Raw genomic sequence first — 23346 nt, forward strand, 5'->3', positions numbered from 1 at the left:
ATTGTCAATTAAAAGTAAAAAAAACTACATTGGAGGTATGTACTATTAAAGTTATTTGTTAGTAAAACTCAGCATTCTGACATATTGCAAGAAAGATGACAATTGCGGGCCTTATGGGGCACATCCACTAGCAGACTTTGAAACGACTGCCCGATTCCGACATTGTAATCGTGCAGTCGTTTCACAGTCTGTGATGTGCCTACACTGATCGGTCAGTCATTCAATGTAGACACATCAATCATCCCCTAACATGCTCAACCTGACGTTATCGTCAAGTGGACTAGCATGTTCAGGCGATGAATAATGTCGGAAACTACAAGCGGGAGCGCGCATCGCTGGTCGTTTCCAACATTAATGTGCCCGATTCATGCACGATTGAACGATAACTATATAGTTATCGTTCAATCGCTCATAGAAATCGGCAAGTGGATGTGCGCTTTTACTTTCTCTAACAAAATATGTTAGAGGTTTTATTTTATTTTGGCGAACAGGCCATATGATAACTCCAGTTCCTCTACACAAATTATGCAGAGAGATAAGATTCTCTTTGCAGCATAACTTCTGGCAATATGCTTTGATGAGCATTTGCAAAAGAATAAACCCTGTAAATAAAGTGGATATATTACACCTTTACAATTACTGTATTATGTCAAAGATATATGGCTCAGAGGGAGTGGGTATGGATGGGCGGCGGACAAGATGCCAGCGGTCAGAAGACCAACAGCGGGATCCCGATCTGCAAAATCCCGACAGGGGCTGGTAAGTATACTTACCCTCCCCTGTGCCCCCTAACCACCCCTTCCCGCACTCTAAACCTAACCCTCCCGGGGTGGTGCCTAACCCTAATCTCCCCCCCATCCTCTCTAAGCCTAAGATACATACTTACCTTCGGGATGCCGGCGTCAGTATCTTCATCCTGTTCGAGATAGCGACGTCGGCATCTTTATCCTCTTCGGGATTCCGGCGCCGGTATATCGACGTCCGGCATCGTGACTACATCCCGGCTCACAAATTCTAACAGAACCCCCAATTAAGCAGCAATTAGAACAGGGGTGGGTAACTTACGGCCATGCAAGGCAATCATTAGATGCAACCCCATCACTGATACTGCTGCCAGCAGTGTTTGAAATGAACTACCGGCAAATACCTCCAAATACGCAGCACTGTCAGGGGCTGGAGCCAAGCCCAGGCAGCAGAGAGAGCCGGAGACGGTAGTGCAAGTAACATGGGAGTTGGAGAGGAGAGAGAGTGGGTAGCGTGTTAGGGGGAGGATCAGTGCCATAGAGTGTGACAGAAAAGCATATTGGGGGAGAAGCCACGGGAAATCTAGAGAAGTAAGTTTGCCAAGACACCAGTGACAATGAGAAGAGCAGGTGCCATCCACTGATATATAGAGAGGCACAAATGACAGAGTACTCTTCCCTGTACTGAATGTGGGAAGTGACTTAACATGTCAGCAGTGTTACAAATTTGTGTGGAAAATAGAATAAAATACCATTTCAACTTTAATGGTAGATATTGTAAATACTAAGTATGTTGTCTGCAGCCCTCAACAGGTTACTAAAAACTTACGTGCCCCTAGCAGCGCCCCACCTGTGATAATTGCCCACCCCTGGGTTAGAAGTACAATGTATAAACATGTAACCTATCTTTTCCCTCTTCAATCTGGTAACAGCCATTCCGGCAGTATGGTCTGCATTTGGTATCATAAATTCAGTCATTAATATTGCATTAGACAAATACAAAAATCAAAATACAGGGTTAGTGTTTATTTAGTTACACAGACTCAAAAAAAAAAAAAAAAAATTCTTACATCCAGGGACGTAAGCTTCTGGACTTGGTCAACTATCAAGGATCGGAGGGGAGAGATTACGATAGTAACGCCAGGAGACAGGCAACCAGGAAGCTGGTAACACAAGCTCTTTCCGCCACCTAGAAAGACATATTACATCATTAGGCTGAAACGGTCATCACTAATGGAATATGGCACAAACGTTCAATACTGTCACATAATGAATAGCTCCATTTAAGCACAAAACCGCAGAGATTACAGGTTTTGTTATAAAAGATCAAAATATATATTTTTTCATTATTTCAGCTCTTAACTTGATTTACGTTCCATGAAATAGAGAAATTCTCAAGGACAATTTGTTTCAGTATAAAAAAGTAAGAGGTGTCTGGGTTGGAATAGAATTTTTGTACCTGCATTAAAGCTTTTTTTTTTTAAACCATTGAGGACCTGAGCCTTACAGATATGGAGGCTAGGCCAGGAGTGTAGCACTTAAAATAAAATCTGTACGGTCTGAAATTCCTCCCGCTTAAACTTCATTTTCTAGCCAAGCCTCACAGGACAGAACGGACAGGAATGAGATGGAGAGACAGACAGAAGACATCCCCAAACATTTAACCGAATAAGCTTTTGCAGGAGAACTAAAATGTAAAAGAAGCAGTAGTGTAGTGACACCCAATGTATTAAGAAAGGATTTAACAACTGAACTTAGTAATGTCCTATAGCTGTCCTGACAACCGAGTTCCCCCTACTAGTAGCATCTTCTATCAATTGAGCATCTGCAGATACAAAAACAATTAGCAGATGTACAGTATACCCCAAGGATCAGGTGGCTGCTTAGCCAACATGACAACGCCTAGGAGGCGCTCAGTAATCAGTGGAATGTAGCTTCACATTGTCAGGAACAGGTTTGCCCACCCCAATAAAGCCTGTCTAAACACCAAAATGTAATTTGCACATGCATCCATTGCTGAAAGAAAACGTGCCACCTTCTCATGAAAGGAGATAGAATGCAGTGGTCTGAACCGTCTCAATCCATAATCCAAACCTTCCTGCAAATTTAGAAGCAAATGGGGTAACTGAAGAGAAAGAATTGTAAACTTTATCTAACACCAAGAAAAGATTCTTCCGATCCCTATGATAATGTTTCACCAAAATGTGCTTTCTAGCCTGGAGCATGGTTGCTGCAATACTGTTGAACACCCTTTTGCTTTAAGAATCAGGTCTTCAACAGCTACACTGTTGTGGCCACTTGCTAAACCCGGATGATAAAATGGTCCCTGACTTAACAGATCCTGCGTTAAAGAAAGACACCATGAGGGACCTGTTAACATTTTGAGAAAGCGTGTATACCACAAATGGTGATGACACTCTGGTGCTAGCAAAAGCACCTTCTCTTTTTATCTTCTTGAGAGTGAGCAGAAGAAATGCCACTGGATAGTACAGATATATCAGGAACAAGCATGGTTTGAGCAGAACCAGATGTAGAGACCTTTCTCATGAATGCAAGGCATGCTTGCTGAGGAAATCTTCTTCCCCTGCACCCCTAGTGTGAACTCAGCTGATATAACTGGAACACTGATACATCCAAATGCATGACATTTAGTTATCCTTCATCGCAAGTAGCGCTTGGTGCCACCCCGATTGTTGATTTAAACCACTGCAGTGGCATGATCTGGCTGAATCCTTATACAAACACATTAATCAGAAGCTTTGTTACCGCTGGAGCTCAAGGACTGATGGAGAGCAATAGCCCCCCTAGTCCTGAGGGCTGATGTCTGTTGTAATGATTGTCCAGTTCCAACGCGTCCCTGGATACAGTCAGATAAATTGGTCAGTTGTGTATCCGGTATCCATAAGGGGTGACCCTTGTTTAGGTGGGACGTCTGTAGCCACCAGGATAGGGACAGGTGAACCTCCGGAGAGAGGCCCATCATCTGGGATCTGAGTAGATAAGGCAGCCAGTTGCAGAGGATCAGGTGTTGTAGGGGGCCTGGAGTGAAACTGAGCAAACTCCACCATGTCGAAGGTGGACACCATGGATCCCAAGGTCTGCATTGAAGAGTGAACTGACACGCGGCAACTGTGGAGTAATCTGCGAACTCGGTGCTGTAATACAGAGATTTTGTCTGCTGTCAGGAAGATTCTCTGAGCCTGAGAGTCCAGGAAAGCTCCCAGATGTACCGTTCTTTGAGAAGGGGTCAGGGAAGACTTTTCCCAGTTGATCAGCCAATCGTGCATTTGTAGAAAGGCAACGGTTACTTGTAGATGGCGGTGAAGAATTTCTGGGGAGCTTGTAAGAGCAAGAGATCGTCCAAGTATGGGAGCAGTTTGATCCCCTGACGACGTAGATAGGCCACCAGAACTGCCATGATCTTGGTAAAGACCCGAGGAGCTGTAGAAAGCCCAAAAGGCAGTGCTTGAAATTGGTAATTTTGCAGTAGCGTAGCAAACCGGAGATACTGCTGATGAGAAGGCTCTATAGGCACATGTAGGTAAGCGTCCTGACACCATAAAATCCCCAGGCTCCATGGCCAGGACAATAGAGCGTAGGGTTTCCATACGAAACCTGAGCACCCTGATAAACTTGTTCAGAGACATAAGGTTGAGGATAGGCCAATGACACTGACACCTGTTGGGCTTTTGAACCAAGAAAAGGGCAGAATAATAGCCCTTCCCTCTCTGTGATGAGGGGAGCGCAATTATTACCCCCGAGAGCAGTAAGGACTGAATGGCCTTCTGGAGGAGCACGGCTTTGCTTGGGTCCGATGGAGGTCCTGTACAAAAAAACTGCTGGGGGGCCGCCTCAGGAATGAGAGGGCGTATCCGTGGGATACCAGTTCTTTTACTCAGGCGTCTGAGGTGTCCTGACGCCAGAAGTGTGCGAACTGAAGAAGTCAGCCTCCCACCCTGGGAGCCCCCAGGGAGAGGCCCGCCCCGTCAGGCTGAAGGCTGGTCCTCAGATTTGGTAGGTGGACATCTTGTAGCCCAGGTCTGTTTGGTCCTAGGCTTGGAGGCCTTAATGTATGCCGACTGCCGTGGAAAGGACCGACCTTTAGTTTTTCCCTGGGGACGAAAGGATGACATCCAAGGCTTCGTAGCAGATGCAGAGGGTAAGACTGCAGTCTTGGAACCTGCCAAGGTATCTAATATAACACCAAGGGGTGGAAATCGCACAAGACTATTATATAAAGCCCCACTAAGACCATTCAGATCAAGAGTCAAAAATTCCTAATTATCAGGACCAACTTGTAAAACAATTCTTAAACCACAGGTTATAGATCAATTAAAGCATTGGTGGTGCTCCCCAGAGTCAGCAAAGCACAGTAATAGACACAGAGAAAAAGAAGACTACTTTTTGGGGGCACTGCTATGAAAAAATATGAGATATGGTAAGAACTTACCCTTGTTATCTCTATTTCTACGAAGTCCATAGGGTTCCACAGGATACCTTGGGGTATAGGCGATGGCGGCAGACATCCAGGCACCACAGAGTTAAATGTTCAGCCTCCCAGGATGCACTGGGGTCCCTCTCCTATACCCCGCCCCCGAGCCTCAGGCCACTCAGTTTCGTAACAAGCCATAGGCCGGAGCAGGAGCAAAAAAGAGAGAGAAGACAGTCTGGAACACACAAGAATCACATTCTCACCAGAAGGAGACGGAGAAACCGGTGACCTGATCAAGGCCCATCTGCAGTACAGGTGCGACAGGGCGGGAGTCCTGTGGAACCCTATGGACTTCGTAGAAATAGAGATAACAAGGGTAAGTTCTTACCATATCTCATATTTTCTACTTCAGGGTCCATAGGGTATCCACAGGATACCTTGGGGATGTCCCAAAGCAGTATCCTTTAAGGGTGGGGACGCTCCTGTGCTGTAAGGAGAATCCGCCGCCGAAAGGAAGCATCCTGAGAGGCGAAGGTATCAAAAGCATAATAACTTACCAAAAATATGGACAGATGACCACGTGGCTGCCAATCACCGCTGAAGCGCCACGTCGAGCTGTCCACGAAGGACCCACAGACCTAGTGGAAGAGCTTTAATAGAGGATGGAACAGGAAGACCTGTGAATCCATCCTGCCAAAGTTAGCGTAGTGGAAGGCCAACCATTTTTATGGAAACCAGAAAGGACAAAACCGAGAGTCTGATTTCCTAAATGGACTGGTACGGTCAACTTAAATTCTTAGCGCCCGTACCACAGCCAAATAGGCTTCACCAGCAGACAGGACTGGGGAAGTAAAGGCAAGCACTGCCCTGTTCCTAGGAAAGATGAGAAAAAGGGAGGTCTACATGACAGAGCCTCCCATTCTGAGATCCTACTGGCCAAATTAAGAGCCAGAAGGAATACAGTCCTAGCCGTAAGCCATTTGAAATCCACTGAGCCCAGTGGATCAAATGGCGGTCCTCAGAGAGCCCTAAGGACCACAGCCAAATCCCAAGGAGCCACAGGTGGAACAAAGGGATGCTGAATATAACGTACACTCTGCACAACGGTGCGGACATCAGGAAGAGTAGCAATACTACACTGAAACCATACTAACAGGGCAGAAACCTGCACCTTGAGGTAAGCAAGGCGAAGACCGTTATCTAAGCCCACCTGTAGGAAAGCCAACCTCTGGATATCCGGAATACCCGAGGAGCCTAGCCTCTAGGGCGACACCTGAAAGAAAGTATACCATACCTAATGGTAAATTCTTGCAGATAAAAAAAAACTTCCGAGCTCTTAGCATGGACACAGCCCCTGTTAACTATAGAGCTGGAAAAAACTCCTAGACCTTAAGAGGGCAGTCTCCACCACAGACAACCCAGGTCTGGGTATCAGCCAGGATCCTGAGACAACAGGTCCGGGCGTAGAGGCAACAGCTTCGGAGTGTTAACTGAGAGGCTCCGAAGATCTGAGTAATAGTGCCATCTGGCCTACGCTGGAGCTATCAGCAGGAGCGTGCCTCCTTCTTGCTATTACTGGAGGAAGGGATAACGGAGGGACGAGGTACACAACTTGGAAGGTCCACTGGACCTACCTACGTCTATCAGAAGAGTCTCATCTCTGAAAGGCTCCACTTGTTCACCAGAAGATTGAACACCTCCTGATAAAGAGGACATTTCTCTGAATGCACGTCTTGATGGCTGAGAAAGCCTGCTTTCCATCTGAGGATTCCTGAATGAACACTGCCGATGACGGCAGGGATATAGCCTTCCACCCAAGCCAGAATTCGGGACACCACTGTTAGTGTCGCCTGACTTCGGGAACCTCCTAGGTGGTTTACATAAGCCATCATGATGGCGTTGTCAGACTGTACCTGCACGGTATTTCCGTGGAGGACCTGTACTGCATGCTGGAGAACCCTGAATACTGCTCAGAGTTCTCAGATGTTTATGGGAAGCGCAAAAACTACTGGTGTCCACCTGCCCTGGAACAAGTGTGGACCTGTCATGCTTCCCAGCCACGGATACTGGCGTCCGTCGTCAGAAGGACCCTGTCCGCCATCCCAAAGGGGGTGCCCCTTGTTTAGGTGAGCTTTCTGCAGCCACCAGGCCAGAGAGAGACAAACCTCCGGGGAAAGCCTATTGACTTTATCCTATGGGGCAACCCATCCCATCCGGAGAGGATCAAGTTCTTTAGAGTGAAGCTGGGTACTCTCCACCATGTCGAACAGCGACATCCTGAAATCCAGGAACCACAATGCCAAGTGAATAGACACTCGGCGACTCTGCAGGCAACTGCGTACCTTTGCCTGTAATGCAGAGATCTTTTCCTCAATCACAAAGATCCTCAGATGTTGGGATATGGAGCATCCTCTGTGAAGAATCAGAGAGGACCATTTCCAGTTTATCAGTCAGCCCTAACGTAGCAACACAGATATTGTCCGTTGCATATGGCACTGAAGTATCTCTGGAGACCGTAGTAACAACAGGAGGTCACTCGGATAGGGTAACAAGCGGACCCCCTGCATCCGCAGGTGGGCTGCCATAACTACCATGAACCTGGTAAACCGTGAGGCGCGGAGGCCAGACCAAGGGGCAATGCCAGAAACTGGAAATGCTTATCGACCACTGCAAACCTGAGGAAAACACTGGTGTGCTAAGAAAAGAGGGATATTCAGGTAGTCACCCTGAATATATCCAACGACACCACAAAATTCCCAGGCTCCATTGAATGATGGAATGCAGGGTCCCCCTCCCGAACCGAGGAACCCTTAAGAATTTGTTGAAGGATTCGAGGTTGAGAATGTCCTGGTAAGACCCATTGGGTGTCTGTACCAGAAAGAGGATGGAGTAATACCTCGTTCCCCTTTGGGGCAACAGAATAGGTACTATAACTCCTGCCTGGAGCATAGAGTGTAACACCCTCAAAAATTACAGGGCCTTGTCCTGAATTGACAGAAGACCTGTAACGAAAAACCTTCTGGGAGGCTTTTACCGGGAGGAAAGGACTTACCTTCAAGAAAATACTTCTCTTACCCCAGTGTCCGTGGTGGTCAGACACCAGCACTGGGCGAACTGGAGAAGCCGACCTCCAACTCTGGGGGCTCCCGAGAGGAGGCCCGTCCCGTGAGGCTGAAGGCTTATAGTCCAACTTGGGAGTAGGACATCTTGTACTCCAAGCCTGTTCTTATGGCTGAGCAGATTTCCTGGCTACTGACTGTCTTGGAAAGCTGTATTTTAGACTTACCCTGGCCTCACAGGGCCGAAAAGACAAAGTCCCAGACCCTGATGGGACTGTAGCCGATGGCAGACACGCAGACGTAGCTGCTGCCTGCAGGGCCACAATTGCGTCCAGACGAGGGCCAAACAGGACTTGTCCCGTAAAAGGCAAAGCATTCCAAATGGAATCTGCGTCCGCTTTCCAAGAGCGCAACCACAGGGAGCGGCAAGCCGCTACTGCTGCCGAGGAGATTCTGGAAAGGAGTAGGCTATATGTAAGACCGTCTCATTATGAACGTCGCAAAGTCTCTGAGAATTTGCCACTATCCACCTGCTCTGCTGGAGAATCAGTGTGCAGAGATCCAGTTACCTACTCAGTGTTCCATGGCTCTGGCCCCCCAGCACACGGCCATAGCCGACCTGGAAGCCCCTCCAGCAAGGGAATATTGGATTTTAGATATATTTGCACCTTGCAATCTGGAACCTCCTTCAAAGAGGACCTGGAGGGCATGGGCAACGTAGCACTCCTCACTGGGCGTGTAACATGAGAATCTACCCGTAAAGGTAACTCCCATTCGGAAATGTAATTATCCGCAAAAGGGGTATGCAACAGGTCAACCGTTTTTGAGGCTGGAACCGCTTACCCGGATTTTCCACGCCTCCTCTAAATGATCCACCTGACCAAATAGAGGAATTACAGTGGCAACACCCTTATCCTTAAAGAAGGCATATTTGGATTTAGCCACGGGGGATATGTAATAACCAAAGCCGCACGGACTGCCCGTAGAAGGCCAGGTATATAGGCTTTAGACCCAGACTACGCCTCCTTTGCACTAAGGGGCTCGTGTCTGAAAAAGTCAATAATGTCACCGTCATCAGACGTCATGTCTTTACCCGTCTGAGACCCGAAAGGCCGTTTAGAAGGCCGAAATGGTGACTCCCCCTGTAAAACGTCCATCAGGTGCTATACCATTTGGACAATAAATTCACCCACACAGGCTCCTGCGAGACCTGGGGGGGGCGAAAAACAGGATACACTGGGGTACCATCAACTGTCCAGGGACTCCTGCATGTGATGAGACCACCACAGGCTGCGATAACCCCTTGGGGAAACGCAGGGGGCGTTGCCCACAAAGGCTGTAAGCATCTTAGCCAGCTGAGGGCGGTCCCCTTTTTTGTGCAGGCACAGTGACAGAAATGGGGCGTGATATATAATACAACATGCCCTCCATAAACCCTCAGCGTCTACATATCCCTCCGCTAACTGCACATGATATCAGTACATTATAGCTGGAAGAGGATATCCTCGTTCACTTTCCGACATGAGGAGTGTGAACGGAGCGTATGTGACCTCCCACAAAGAAAAACCACGTTTACTGTGAGGTTAATAAACACCCTGCGACACCGCACCGCAAGGGCTGTAGCAGAAGAACAGGGATAGGAAAAGGCTGACAGTCAGAAATGAAAGTACAGGCAAACAGCGCTAGCATTTAAGTCACATACAATGCACAGATAACATCCTGCATTACAGGCACTGCGATCAACTACACAGACCAGAGCCTGGTAGGAAACAGTGCTGCATACACTGACCTTAATTGAAGGAGAGGTATGCAGGGGACCCGGACCGCAATGGCATCTGTATCAGCTTCCAGCAGCGTTTGCCATCCCCAGCACATGTAGTGAGAAAATGGCCACCGAGGAGCAGAGAGAAGGCAGGGCCCGGGGGAGGAGCGCTGACACAGCCTGCTCAGACCGCTGTGGAATGGCACTGTGCAGCGGGGGAGACGCCGGCTGTGAGACAGGGAAGGAGTTCTCCCCTGGCGTGCTATCAACCCCTGGGACGCCGCGCTGTACCGCACATGCTGCGGCCCGCTGTCCCTGGTGGTCTAGTGGAAGGCGCAGGATCAGTACCAGGCCCCACGCGCAGCCGGTCCCCAGGGAGCCCCCTGCCTGGGGACCAAACAGGACTGTGTTACCGGCGGGTGCCCACCGCGGGACCCCGCCGCTTACCTTGTTCCCCGTGCATCCGGCCATAGTCCAGGTAGCCGGGGATCACCGCTAGCTGTGACCCCAGCTACCTACCAGCATCCCCGGATCGGTACCGGCGTTCTGGTACCGGCGGGGTGTAGGAGTGACAGCATGGACGTCAATACTGACTGTCCTATGCTGGAGCACTCTAGTTGTGCAGCCACAGCTGCAAAGAAATATTCAGGGGCCTAAAAAAGACCCCCCTCTGTACGGTGCGACTGGTCCGGCCAGGCACCTATGAAAACTGAGTGGCCTGAGGCTCGGGGGCGGGGTATAGGAGAGGGACCCCAGTGCATCCTGGGAGGCTGAACATTTAACTCTGTGGTGCCTGGATGTCTGCCGCCATCGCCTATACCCCAAGGTATCCTGTGGATACCCTATGGACCCTGAAGTAGAAATAATTAAAATTAAAACTTAACTTTTAATAATTTAGCAAATAAAATTGGTAGCTAGTACAAACAAAAGACAAACACCATTCACATATAACATATGTGAATGGTGCAACTTTGTATCTGATTTTAGAACTCTATGAATTAGCATTGTGATACAAGGTCTCTGAAGGACAATACTATGCATGTCATCTAGTAATCTAGTACCTGTTATACAATTTTACAAGTACTGTATGTACCCTGTCACTCTGTATGTTTGCTGTCCTAGAGGATATATTCATTGCTGACAGGAGACAATTCTTCTATACGCTGATCCAGCATCAATTCTGGAAAGACAGTTTAGTCTTCCATATAGGTAATGAACTATGTATTGTGATTTTTCTGTGTTAATTTTTGTCAAAATGTTATATATGCTAAGATTATGCAGTGATTAGCCTATGTACTATCAGATTCCGGAGCAAGCAAACCCTACTGTCATTAAAGACTAGTTATTTTCTATATGCATGCAATTTTAAGGATTTATGATCACCTTAAAAGCACTAAGGATTGTTAGCTCAGTCTCAATGTTATACCTGCAGCTAGATAAATGATGTATTGTAACTAGGTAAACTTGGCTGCTTTTCTGACTTTGTTCAGATTGATTTTGAATAATCTGCAGAACTTTGTGTGTGTCATTATCAAAGCCAATCAGGCGCTTAATTGATTCACTTTATATTCGCATCGACAGACTGTAACTGTATGTTCAGTCTATGACTGTCACTTATATGTTATATGTGAATGGTGTTTGTCTTTTGTGTGTACTAGCTACCAATTTTATTTGCTAAATTATTAAAAGTTAAGTTTTAATTATTTTTCATAGCAGTGCCCCCAAAAAGTAGTCTTCTTTTTCTCTGTGTCTATTAACCTGCCAAGGTAGTCACAATCTTGTCCAATTCTGGGCCAAACAGGATCTCCCCAGAATAAGACAGAGACTCCAACTCCCTTTTAGAGTCCGAATCTGCTTTCCATGAGCAAAGCCAAACAATACGGCGGGCTACCACGGAAGTAGCAGATGCCTTGGAAGCTAGGAGACAAGTAGCCAAAGCCGCCTCTCGTAAATAGGAGGCTGCATTTCTAATGTGAGATATGTAGGCAGCTGTTTCCGCGAAGCATCAGAGGTAAATTGATCTTTTAGGGTCTCTGCCCAATTCTCAATGGCTTTTGCAACCCAGGCCGTAGCCCTGGCAGGACGAGTAATAGCTCCTGTAAGAGTATATAGACTTCAGGCAAGCTTCCATCCTTCTATCCGTAGTCTCCTTTAAGCAGGTTGAAGTGTGGATAGGTAAAGTAGTGTTCTTAACTAGACATTTCACCTGGGAATCCACTGCACGGGGAACTTCCCATTTAGTGCAATCAGTAGCTGCAAGAGGGCAAACGGAAATCAAGCGTTTAGGCAGCAGAAACTTTTTACTAGGTATATTCCATGCTTCACACATATGATCAGATAGCTGATCAGTGATGAAACTCTGGCAAAACTACATTCTGTCGATTAAATAGTGGCTCTTTTGCTCAAGGAGTGGGTACTGCCTCTTCTATTTGAAGATTAGATTTTACAGATCTCACGAGTGCAGGTATATTCAATTTAGAGGGGGGCTCCTCCTTTCCCGAGGGGGAGTCAGAGTGAGAGAGGTCTGCATCTTCTGCCTCCCCAGATAATAACTCAGAATCCGATAGCTGGGTGGACTGGGAAGATACCTAGTAAACCGACTAAGCGTACTGTGTTAAGGGTCTCTCCTTTTGCAGCATTTGTTGAAAGCTAGAGGTAGCTGCCAGACTCTGCACTGAGGAAGAAAGTACGTCTACCCATGGGGGAGGCAAAGGATTCACAGACAGTACCTGCTGTGGCCATCCCATAAGGGGAGCTTCCACAGGGACCGCTAGGTGGTCCACAATTTTTGCCAACACCTGTGAAAAAGAAGCCCTGAGGAGGGGATGCGGGGGCTTAGGGGCCAGGTGCCGTATAACAAGCTGCACATAGACCATCTTGAATGAGATCCTCTGAAGCTAAGCCTGCTAAACAGGACTTGCAGGACACCAGAGTGGGAGCAGCAGGCTGCTTGTTATTCTTGCCTTTGCTAGAGACATAGCTGAAAGGATAATTGTAGCACACAATCTGGCACAGTGCAGTGAGCAAGCAAAATATACGGTATGTGATCGCCCTCACAAATATAAGTACAATGAACTCCCTATACCTCAGTATGCCAGGGTTATAATGAAAGAAAGGGAAAGGTATGAGCTGACAGCTGTAGAAAAAAAATGAAAAGATAGCAGCGCCAGCACAAGTCACATACAATATAACTGCAGTGGGCACTAAATTCAACTACACAGACCGCAGTGGCTGGTAGGAAATAGAGACCAGACCCAGCGTTCCCAGAGACCTGAGGCTGATGCAGAAAATGGCTGCCATGGGTCTCTGAGGGGGTGGAGGGTGTGGGAGGAGCAGCTCAGGGGTGGCAAGACCGCAGTGGATTGGCGCCGTGAGCTGGGGGAGGGGCCGCAGGGAGAGGGCCTTCTCCCCTATGCTGATATCAACCACCGGGTCCCCGGCCTTGGTATTCTGTCCCCTGTGTAAGTATATTATACCCTGGTGGTCTAGTGTTGTCCCGGACGAACCATATCCATATCAGCGGCTCTGGTCTGTCTCCTGAGACCGGAGGAAAGACTGCCTTACTTGTCCCTTTGAGTCCCAGCTGCAGGCTGTGGTTTGAGGAGCCCTACCAACTAGGTCCCCCCCGGAGCCCCGCTGAGAGAACCAAGCCAAGGGCTGGAGTCACGGCGCCGCGGAGGGGTGATGGAGCAGCAGTGCAGACGTCCAGAGGACTGACTAGCGCTGCTTGCTCTATTATAAAAAAATTTAAATAAAAATAAATAATAAAAATAAAGCTTGGGCTGCTTATAGCAGCCCCACTGTTCTAACAGTGAATCAGCTCCTGCCGGACACCAACAAAACTAAGTTGCCTTCAGGCTCTGGGCGGGGTATAGGGGGAAAGACCGGAGCATTCTGGGATTGAAAAAACCTGTGCTGTCCGGTCCTCCAAGTACCACCTAAACCCTATTGTCTCCCTGTGGAGCCCTATGGACCCTGAAGAAGAAAATTAAATAGCAACTTTACAAGTCTGTGTAATGATTATAGCTTGCTAGCAATTGTCAATGACACATCTTAGAGACCTCATCTTGAATCTGTCCACCGAAACATGGGTGTTTAGAGTCTTGAGGTTCAAAATGGATTCAAAGAGAGTAAATCCTGGAGGAATTCCGCACTGGATAATATTCTGCCTGGATTTTGGTACTTACCGATAAATCCCTTTCTCCGATTCCACAGGGGACACTGGAGCTCAAGACAGTGGGGTATAGAGTGCTAGAGTAGAGCCTGGCACTTTAAATAATTTAAAAGTGTGACTGGCTCCTCCCCCTCTATGCCCCATCAGCCACAGTTCAAGAAACTGAGCCCGAGAGGAGAGGGAGGACAACAGGAAATGAGGAGAAGGAGAAGTCCACAGAATGGAACAAGACTGACTGAAGGAGAACAGAGGAACCCACTGCAGGGAACACATGCAGTCACACAACCATATAATGAACCAACAAAACGGCAGGTACGCAGCGCTGAGCGTGCGCCCATTGTCCCCTGTGGAATCGGAGAAAGGGATTTATCGGTAAGTACCAAAATCCTGTGGTTTTCTCCTTCATCCACTTGGGGACACTGGAGCTCAAGACAGTGGGGACGCTCCAAAGCTAACCTCCCAGGTCGGAAGCGCTGAGAACTTGCCGACCCCGCAGCCAAACCGAAACAGGGACTACCAAGAACCGTAGGCCCAATAAAAAAAAAAACAAGAGCCGAGGACCAAGCGTCGTAGAGCACTGAAAAATCCACAACATACAGCGTAAGCCGAATGGAACAGGAAAACGACTATCCAGAGGACACAGCAGATGAGAATCGGCAGAACAGTGTAATCGCAGGTGAAAACAAACCAACCCGACCCGTTGGTAGCAGAGAGCCTCGACAAGAATCCACAAGAGGATTGCGGTAACACGAGAAGAAAACTCGAGGAAACCGCACCAGGATTCAAAACAGGAAGAAGCGACAGTCGCAGACAGTAGAATCCCAGCACTGCCGGGCATAAACATAGTATAGCGATATAGGTATAGTTGACCAGGACCATTCTCAGTGTTCTCCCCAGGCTGTTTTCTGCGGGCGCATCGCCTGGCAGAAACAGCCTGCCGCCCGGCACTTTTTCCCGCTGACCCCCGCTGTGGAACACTAGCCTCTGAAGTGACCGGAGGCTAAAGAAGCCTCCGATCACTTCAGAGGCCAGCGTTCCCAGTGATGCACTGCGCGGGTGACGTCACCCGCGACGTGAGGAGCCCTTCCCGCGCGTCTGATGGATCTAGTTAGATCCAGTCAGCGCGCGGTAGCAGCAGCAGCGGCGAGCGGGAGACCAGCCAGCAAGTAAAGGTAAGTGACCAGTGGCCGGGACCAGTCTGGGGGCATTTTATAATGGAGCCAGCCAGGGGGCATTTTATAATGGAGCCAGCCAGGGGGCATTTTATAATGGAGCCAGCCAGGGGGCATTTTATAATGGGGCCAGCCAGGGGGCATTTTATAATGGGGCCAGCCAGGGGGCATTTTATAATGGGGCCAGCCAGGGGGCATTTTATAATGGGGCCAGCCAGGGGGCATTTTATAATGGGGCCAGCCAGGGGGCATTTTATAATGGGGCCAGCCAGGGGGCATTTTATAATGGGGCCAGCCAGGGGGCATTTTATAATGGGGCCAGCCAGGGGGCACTGCACAATGGGGCCAGCCAGGGGGCACTGCACAAAGGGGCCAGCCAGGGGGCACTGCACAAAGGGGCCAGCCAGGGGGCACTGCACAAAGGGGCCAGCCTGGGGGCACTGCACAAAGGGGCCAGCCTGGGGGCACTGCACAAAGGGGCCAGCCTGGGGGCACTGCACAAAGGGGCCAGCCTGGGGGCACTGCACAAAGGGGCCAGCCTGGGGGCACTGCACAAAGGGGCCAGCCTGGGGGCACTGCACAAAGGGGCCAGCCTGGGGGCACTGCACAAAGGGGCCAGCCTGGGGGCACTGCACAAAGGGGCCAGCCTGGGGGCACTGCACAAAGGGGCCAGCCTGGGGGCACTGCACAAAGGGGCCAGCCTGGGGGCACTGCACAAAGGGGCCAGCCTGGGGGCACTGCACAAAGGGGCCAGCCTGGGGGCACTGCACAAAGGGGCCAGCCTGGGGGCACTGCACAAAGGGGCCAGCCTGGGGGCACTGCACAAAGGGGCCAGCCTGGGGGCACTGCACAAAGGGGCCAGCCTGGGGGCACTGCACAAAGGGGCCAGCCTGGGGGCACTGCACAAAGGGGCCAGCCTGGGGGCACTGCACAAAGGGGCCAGCCTGGGGGCACTACATAGGGGCTCTACTTCAGCCAGGAGGCACGGCATAAGGGCAAAGCTAAACTACAGGGAGCAATGCATAAAGGGGAAAACTACAGGGGGCACTGTATAAAGGGCACAAATACAGGGGGCACTGCATAATGGGCACTTTTGACTGAGAGCCAGTGGGGGAGAAGCCTGAGACATGTCGGGCTGGATTGGTCTGGGAGATACCCCTTTTCCCGGCGCGCACATAATTGCGAAGGCCCCCACCCGGCTACTTTTGGATGCCACCCGGCTGGAAAAAATTCTGGGGAGAACACGGATTCTTGAGGTCCAACTGATTAAGTTTTTTTTTATTAAAACAGCGTAAAGGTCAGATCGCAGAAGTCTCCAACAAGTGAAGGTCCCACTGGGCATGAGACAGACGGCATCAAAAGGACTGAGACCACAAGTCCTTGCCAAGGTTCAAGGAAGCAGGACAACTCATTCTGGAACAGAGGGATAAAACAGCAACTGGAACCCTTCAGCAAGTCCAGGCGAAGACCCATGACCACTGTGCCTGGAAAAAAACCAATCAACCCCAACAAATACTTTCAACGTGATGGAAGCGTGTAGACAGAACCAGCTTCTGGCCCAAACAAAGTATGAAAACAACTGGGATACAGTAGCTGTTAATAATCACGGACGCAACAGCCACCCAATAGAAAAGCCTCCTATACAGCGAGGTGAGAGCATAGAACACACGTGAAGGTAACTGCCAGTGTAATGAAAGTATCAACAGATACAGGACAGTAAAACCAAACAACGCCTCCTGCGTGAAACATTGCTATCATAGGAACCAAACCTGTGACTGTCACACTAAGTTTTTGTAAACCTGTTAGTCCAGAATATAGCATACCAACAGATTCTAGTATAGTAGTGTCACTAATCACTACGCTGGAACAATGAACCCACACGCTAGGAAAGCTCCCAGAAGTAGAGCCAACTAATGTTAACAGGTATCTCAAAAGGGCGAAAGACTGCTAGAATAGCAGCTAGGGTGCGGAAGGGAGAAGAACGGTTGGGTAATATCAGGTTGCCTTATCAGTAGCATTGTTAAAGGCATTAGTGGGGTAAGCCCGCTTAACTGTGAGCGACCAGAAGCCCTCTGGTCGCCACGTACAAGGTCACCGACCTTTTCCATCTCACAGCAACCTGCTTCGTCAGGTATAAAGAGTAGCATCGGTGGCCTAAGACCCAATGCTCTACCGCTCGGACTTCGGCCTGGAGATGTTGCAGTAGAAAACTAGCAGAATAGTTAGTGGAGACATGAAGGTCATACAACAGGACCACATTCTATTACTTTACTTGAGTGTGTTCCATTATGGATGTGTATCCATATCGAGAATACATCAACACTTATAATGGTGCAGTGCGCGTATTATTGTGCATGTATGTTGGGCGCATTGAACAAATACATTGATTACATATAACGCCTTCACAAAATTGCGTGCCTTTTAAAAGGCTGCCGGTAGCTATGCTAGCAGAGAGACTCCCTAACTTCAGACTCCTTGCCAGGAGCTCCACCGCCTCTCTCAGGCACAATTTCTAAACTAGGGCTGATGGGGCATAGAGGGGGAGGGGCCATTCACACTTCTAAATTATTTAAAGTGCCAGGCTCTACTCTATCACCGTCTATACCCCACTGTCTTGAGCTCCTGTGTCCCCTAGTGGATGAAGGAGAAATAATGTATATATGTAATAGCGTTCCCGCTAGGCTGTTTCAGCGGGGCGCGGCGCCCTGCCCTCCTTCTGGAGGGCAAAAAGCACCCTGCCCTCCAGGAGGAGGGCAAAAAGCGCCCTGCCCTCACAGCCTGCGGGTGCCGTTCTCACCCGCGGGACGCAGTGTCCCGGTCACCGCCGGAGAATAGACGCCGGGCGCATGCGCATCTATTCTCCCTTTCTGCAGCGCTTGGGGGCTGCCCGGCATGTCCGTAAGCGCCAGGCACGCCCCCAAGTATGACGAAAAGGGGACGCGTCTTATAGACACGCCCCCTTTTCGGGCGCGCGCCCTCTCTAGCTCCGGTGCCCTGCCTGCCGCCGGAGCTAGAGTGAACACTATGTAACCTACTACAGACAAATTGGTATTATGAAATATTTACCATGTTTCCATGCTGTCATATGACTTCAGTCAAAAAAGGACCTTATTACTGGTAAGTCTGTGGTGCTCCCCAAAGTCAATTTATAATGTATAAACAATTGGGGAAGAAAATAAAAAAATTACTCTTTTTGGGGGCACACTTGTAGGGTTACAGGAATTGGCTAATTTAATTTAATTTTTAATATTTCTAATAAAAAGATGAGTAAGATAAACACAAATATACACATATATGTATTCAAAGAAAAAGAAAAGAAAAAAACTAGGCAAAATATTATCAATTTGGGGTAATGGTGTACATCGACCACCAATTATAACAATCGCCGACTCATTGGCAGTCTTAGAATCATGTTATTTGATTTTTTATCACCAAAAAGAGCACATTTTAACACTATAATTCACATATAAATACCAATGCAATCATCTCAAATGAATATGTAAACGAAAAATTCAGAGTAAATGCATATGTAGCAATATATTCAAGGTTAATCAACCCAGCACATATGTCTTTAGTACTTTCTAACATTGTAGTTCACATATATGTAGCAGTTGCAATCATCCCAAATGCATATGTAGTCAATCAATTCCAGGCAAATCAACCCAGTACACAGGTTTGTAACCATAAATCATTAGTTTCAGAATTTAGTTTATATCTGGTGAAATACATATATCCTGCCTGCATCCACCATTGACAACAAAAAATGATAATACAAATTTAAAATGGACCACATTTATGATAAAGATTATATATTCTCACATTTTTCAGTGTTACTATTGTAATAATTCACTAGGTGCTCGTGATAACAGCAATTTAGCTTGAGCGTCTTGTGCTAATCTAACAAATAAAGGAGATGTGTGAGAAAAGAAATATCAATTCCCATTTACTAGTAATGGCTTCCCTGCTTCTAATGTTGCCAGTGAAGTACTAGGTTTATAGGCTGAATATTAGAGCAGGGAGTCAGCAGTGGAATATAATGATAGACAGGGGATGTATCAAGCTGTAAGGGTTCGTGGCCATCTGCCCTGGTGTGCTAGGCAGTGCATGGGGTATGCGTCACTTACCTGATCCAGTGATATGAATCCGAAGATTGGATATAAGTGTGGCAGTCAGTGTAGTAGGTGCATGCCGCTGCGTGAAGCCGGAGAGCCTGGGTCACGTGTGCGCATCACATGACCCGGATACGCCTGAAGTGCGTTTCGCCGATAGCGGCTTGTTCACAGTCTCAGCCTAAAGGTCTCCACTGTTTGTCCATACTTCTGTTTGTATCTGTAATCGGCCAATCACAATGCATATAGTTGACTGTGAAGTGTTTAGGCCTATGGAGATCCACGGCTTATCCAGCCCATGTGTAGCGCTTTAAAGACAAAGGCCCTGATTCAGAGCCGGACGCTCTGACCAGAACGCTCGCTCTGAATCAGGGCCCACCTCCATAAATATGGAGCGTCCTCCTGGACGCTCGTATAGCTGTGGGTCACCACCCACAGCCTATACGAGCGTGCAGGATGATGGTCGAGATGGCCTTGACCATCGCGACCATCGCCAGTGCGAGCAGAAGCCTGCGGTTGAGTTTCTCAACCGCAAGGCCAGGAGTGATTCTGGCTCTATCAGAGCCAAAATCACTCCCACTGACATCACTAGTGATGTCAGTGGGGCCGGCTTCTGACGGTAGGCGTTCCCTTGGGAGCGCCTCCGTCTGGCAGGCACGCCCCCGGCACGCCCACCAAAGGGGGCGTGCTGTCAATCAACATCGACAGCACGCCCCCTTTGATCACACACAACGAGCGAAGGAAAGTCCTTCGCTCGTCGCGTCTCGCGCATGCGCACGACGGAGCTCCCTCCGTCGTGCGCATGCGCAGTGCACACCATCGACCCACTTGCGAGTGGACAGCCGCGAGTGGGTCTTAATCAGGCCCAAAATGGACAGTTGTGTCCTCAAATCACACAGCTGCTAAAACGGCTGTGTGTAGAAATATGAGAACATCTTTATTTGTTCTTATAAAACATCCTGTGTTTGGCTTTAATCAAATGGATCTATAAATCAGAGAGTTAGTAATGGAAGAACATATATGGGAGATGGTCTAATTCATTAGGTTGGGAATATTAAAATCTTAAATATGTAAATGTTGCAAATACTAACATTAGTACAAAGTACACAAGTTAGTGAACTGACATAAGGAACATACAAAAAACACATTAAGGCCGTCATGGCCCTATTATATGAGAGTCATATTATAGTATATAAAAAAAGAAAGCAGAATAGAGAATATATTAAAAAATTGGTCTCATTCTGTGGGATTAAATTGGTACATACCATTTTTTGTTTTATTTGTTTCCACATGCAAGATAATAGTCATCAACTTCATATTACAAATATTAACGATGTTTACGCAGAAAACAATCGCATCATGATTCAGCAATGCTATTCAAATATACATATATAAAAATATTATTACTTATGGATTAAATCAAAATGTATCCTCTGTTATATATTATCATTCTCCAGAGGTAAGGGGACAGTGTCAAACCCCTTAAGAAAGGTATGATTATGGCCTCCAAGAAAGAATGCAGAAATCGCTCATTAGAGTTATAAGCGGGTGAAAAACTGTCTACTTGACATTACGCTATGTCATACTCAAAAATCACTATACAAACAGGAGGTCAAGGAGATACAAAGGCAACTACCTTTAGGAATGTGAGGCTAGCAGCTGCTGCATATCATTATGTCCGGCATTGGATGATAAGTGAGCACACTGACAACACACTCGGAGGGGAGAATAAGTGTAGTGGGCATCTGCTGTTGTATTGTATCAGCAGAAAGGGACCTGCAATATACTTATATTGCGGGACCCTTCCCTGAAAATCTGCAATGAGTGTGCCCTTAGATAGTATATAGAAGAAGGGTATATATCAAAGAAGAAAGTAACACAATATTAGTTCAGGGACCTGTGCTGCTGCTAATCATATGCCAACAGTGTCCCCTGTGGAATCGGAGAAAGATTTATCGGTAAGTACCAAAATCCTGTTTTTTTCCTTCATCCACTAGGGGACACTGGAGTTCAACACAGTGGGGACGTCCCAAAGCCAATCTCCCGGGTGGGAAGCGTGGAGAACTTGCCGACCTTTCGGCCAAACCGAAACAGGGACCGCCCAGAAACGGAGGCCCAATGGAAAGGCAAGAGCTGAGGATCAAGTGTCTTAGAGCCAGGAGACAAATCAGAACTCCTTGCTGAACAGTCACAGAAATTCCACGACTTACAGCAAAAATCGAAAGGAATAAAGCGGCTAGCGAGAAAACACCCGCAGAGGAGAAGCATCAGAACACTGTAAACAGACCAAGCTGGACTGTTTAGAGCAGAGAACCCCAACCCGAAACCATAGAAGGGCAGTAACCCAAGAACAAAACTCGAGAAAACGGTACCAGATTCGGAAACAGGAAGCTGCCACAGTCGCAGACAGCAGAATCCCAGCACTGCTGGACATAAGTCATAGATATAAGTATAACGATACCAATCTACAGATACAGAGCTGATCCTGTCCAGAGACTCCGAACAAGAGTATACAGGGAGGCAAAAGTCAAGACCAAACAATTGCCCTGAACCAGTCTTGAGGTCCAACTACTACAAAGTTGTTAACCAGCAGAAGGTTAGACCATAGAAGTCTCCAAGGAGTGGAGATCCCACTGGGCATGAGGCAGAGGCGGCTTCGAGAGGATTGAGACTACAATCCCTTTCAGAGGGTCAGACAGCAGAACAACCCATTCTGAAAACAGTGGGATAAAACAGCAACTGAAACCCTGCAGCTGAAAAGAAACCACAGCAACAAACTCCAGACAACTTCCAACATGATCGAAGTGCATAGTAGTACCAACTGCTGGCCCGAACATAGTCTGAAACAACCAGGATACCCTAGCAGTTAAAGAGCACGGATGCAACAGCCACTCAGGGAGAGCTACCAATATACAGTAGGGAAGCATCCCATACAGCAAGGCTAGAGCACTAGGACAACCATGAAGGTACCAGTCAGGTACCTGTCAATGTGATTAAATATCAACAGATACTGAACAGGAAAACCCACCAGGTCCCCTGCGTGGAACATAGTGACTGTCGCACTTTAATGTAAAGATGTGAACTAGCCCAAAGAAGCGCTTCAGTCCAGAACCCAAACAGATTCTAGTAGAATAGTGTCACTAATCTCAATGTTGGAACAATGCACCCACACACCAGGAAAGCTCCAAAAAGTAGAGCCAACTGATTAAATAAAAAAATATATGAAAAGGCTGTAGGACAGCCTGATGTGCTACCGGCTCTCTCGGGCACATTCTAAAAACTGGGGCTGATGGGGCATAGAAGGTGAGGAGCCTGTCGCACTTTTAAATTATTTAAAGTGCCAGGCTCTACTCTACCACCGTCTACACCCCACTGTCTTAAACTCCAGTGCCCCCTAGTGGATGAAGAAGAAATATACGTGTGTAAATAACTCCAAATGGAATGTGTAATATTGGTGACACCTTGTGTTACTGAATGTGATCAAACAATAATGAAATCATGAAGTAAAAAATATCATACTAAACCAAAGTGAGTAAAGTGAAGTGAAACAGTGTTGGTAAATAATATCGCATGTGCAAATATTAATTCATATAATCCCTCAGTCAGTGATAATAGATATGTTAGGAAAGGACTATAGCTGTAGTATTATGGTGCCCATCCACTAGAAGACAGGCAAAAGACTGCACGATTACGACATTGTAATCGTGCAGTCGTTTGTCAGTCTGTGATGTGCCTTCACTGAACAAGCAGTCATTCAGTGTAGAAACATCAATCATCTACTAAGATGCTCAACCTGACATTATCGTCAGGTTGTCCATCATGTTTGCCCGATGATAGATGTCTAAACGACCAGCGGGAGCACGCATCGCTGGTCGTTTTAGACATTTCTGCAAAC

At 47.8% G+C, this 23346-nt stretch overlaps 1 protein-coding gene across 2 annotated transcripts in view; it reads right to left on the reverse strand.

Moving 5' to 3' along the window:
* Positions 1–23346, reverse strand: part of BLM (BLM RecQ like helicase) — a 73668-nt gene that overhangs the window by 27764 nt on the left and 22558 nt on the right. For both annotated transcript variants that reach the window (XM_088452829.1, XM_088452828.1), the window contains exon 9: positions 1814–1932. In XM_088452829.1, the coding sequence (XP_088308955.1) occupies positions 1814–1932 (119 nt within the window). The remainder of the gene's footprint in view (positions 1–1813; positions 1933–23346) is intronic.

This window comes from Taudactylus pleione, unplaced genomic scaffold, assembly GCF_031769625.1.
Source record: "Taudactylus pleione unplaced genomic scaffold, aTauple2 ptg000556l, whole genome shotgun sequence".
Lineage (NCBI taxonomy): Eukaryota > Metazoa > Chordata > Amphibia > Anura > Myobatrachidae > Taudactylus > Taudactylus pleione.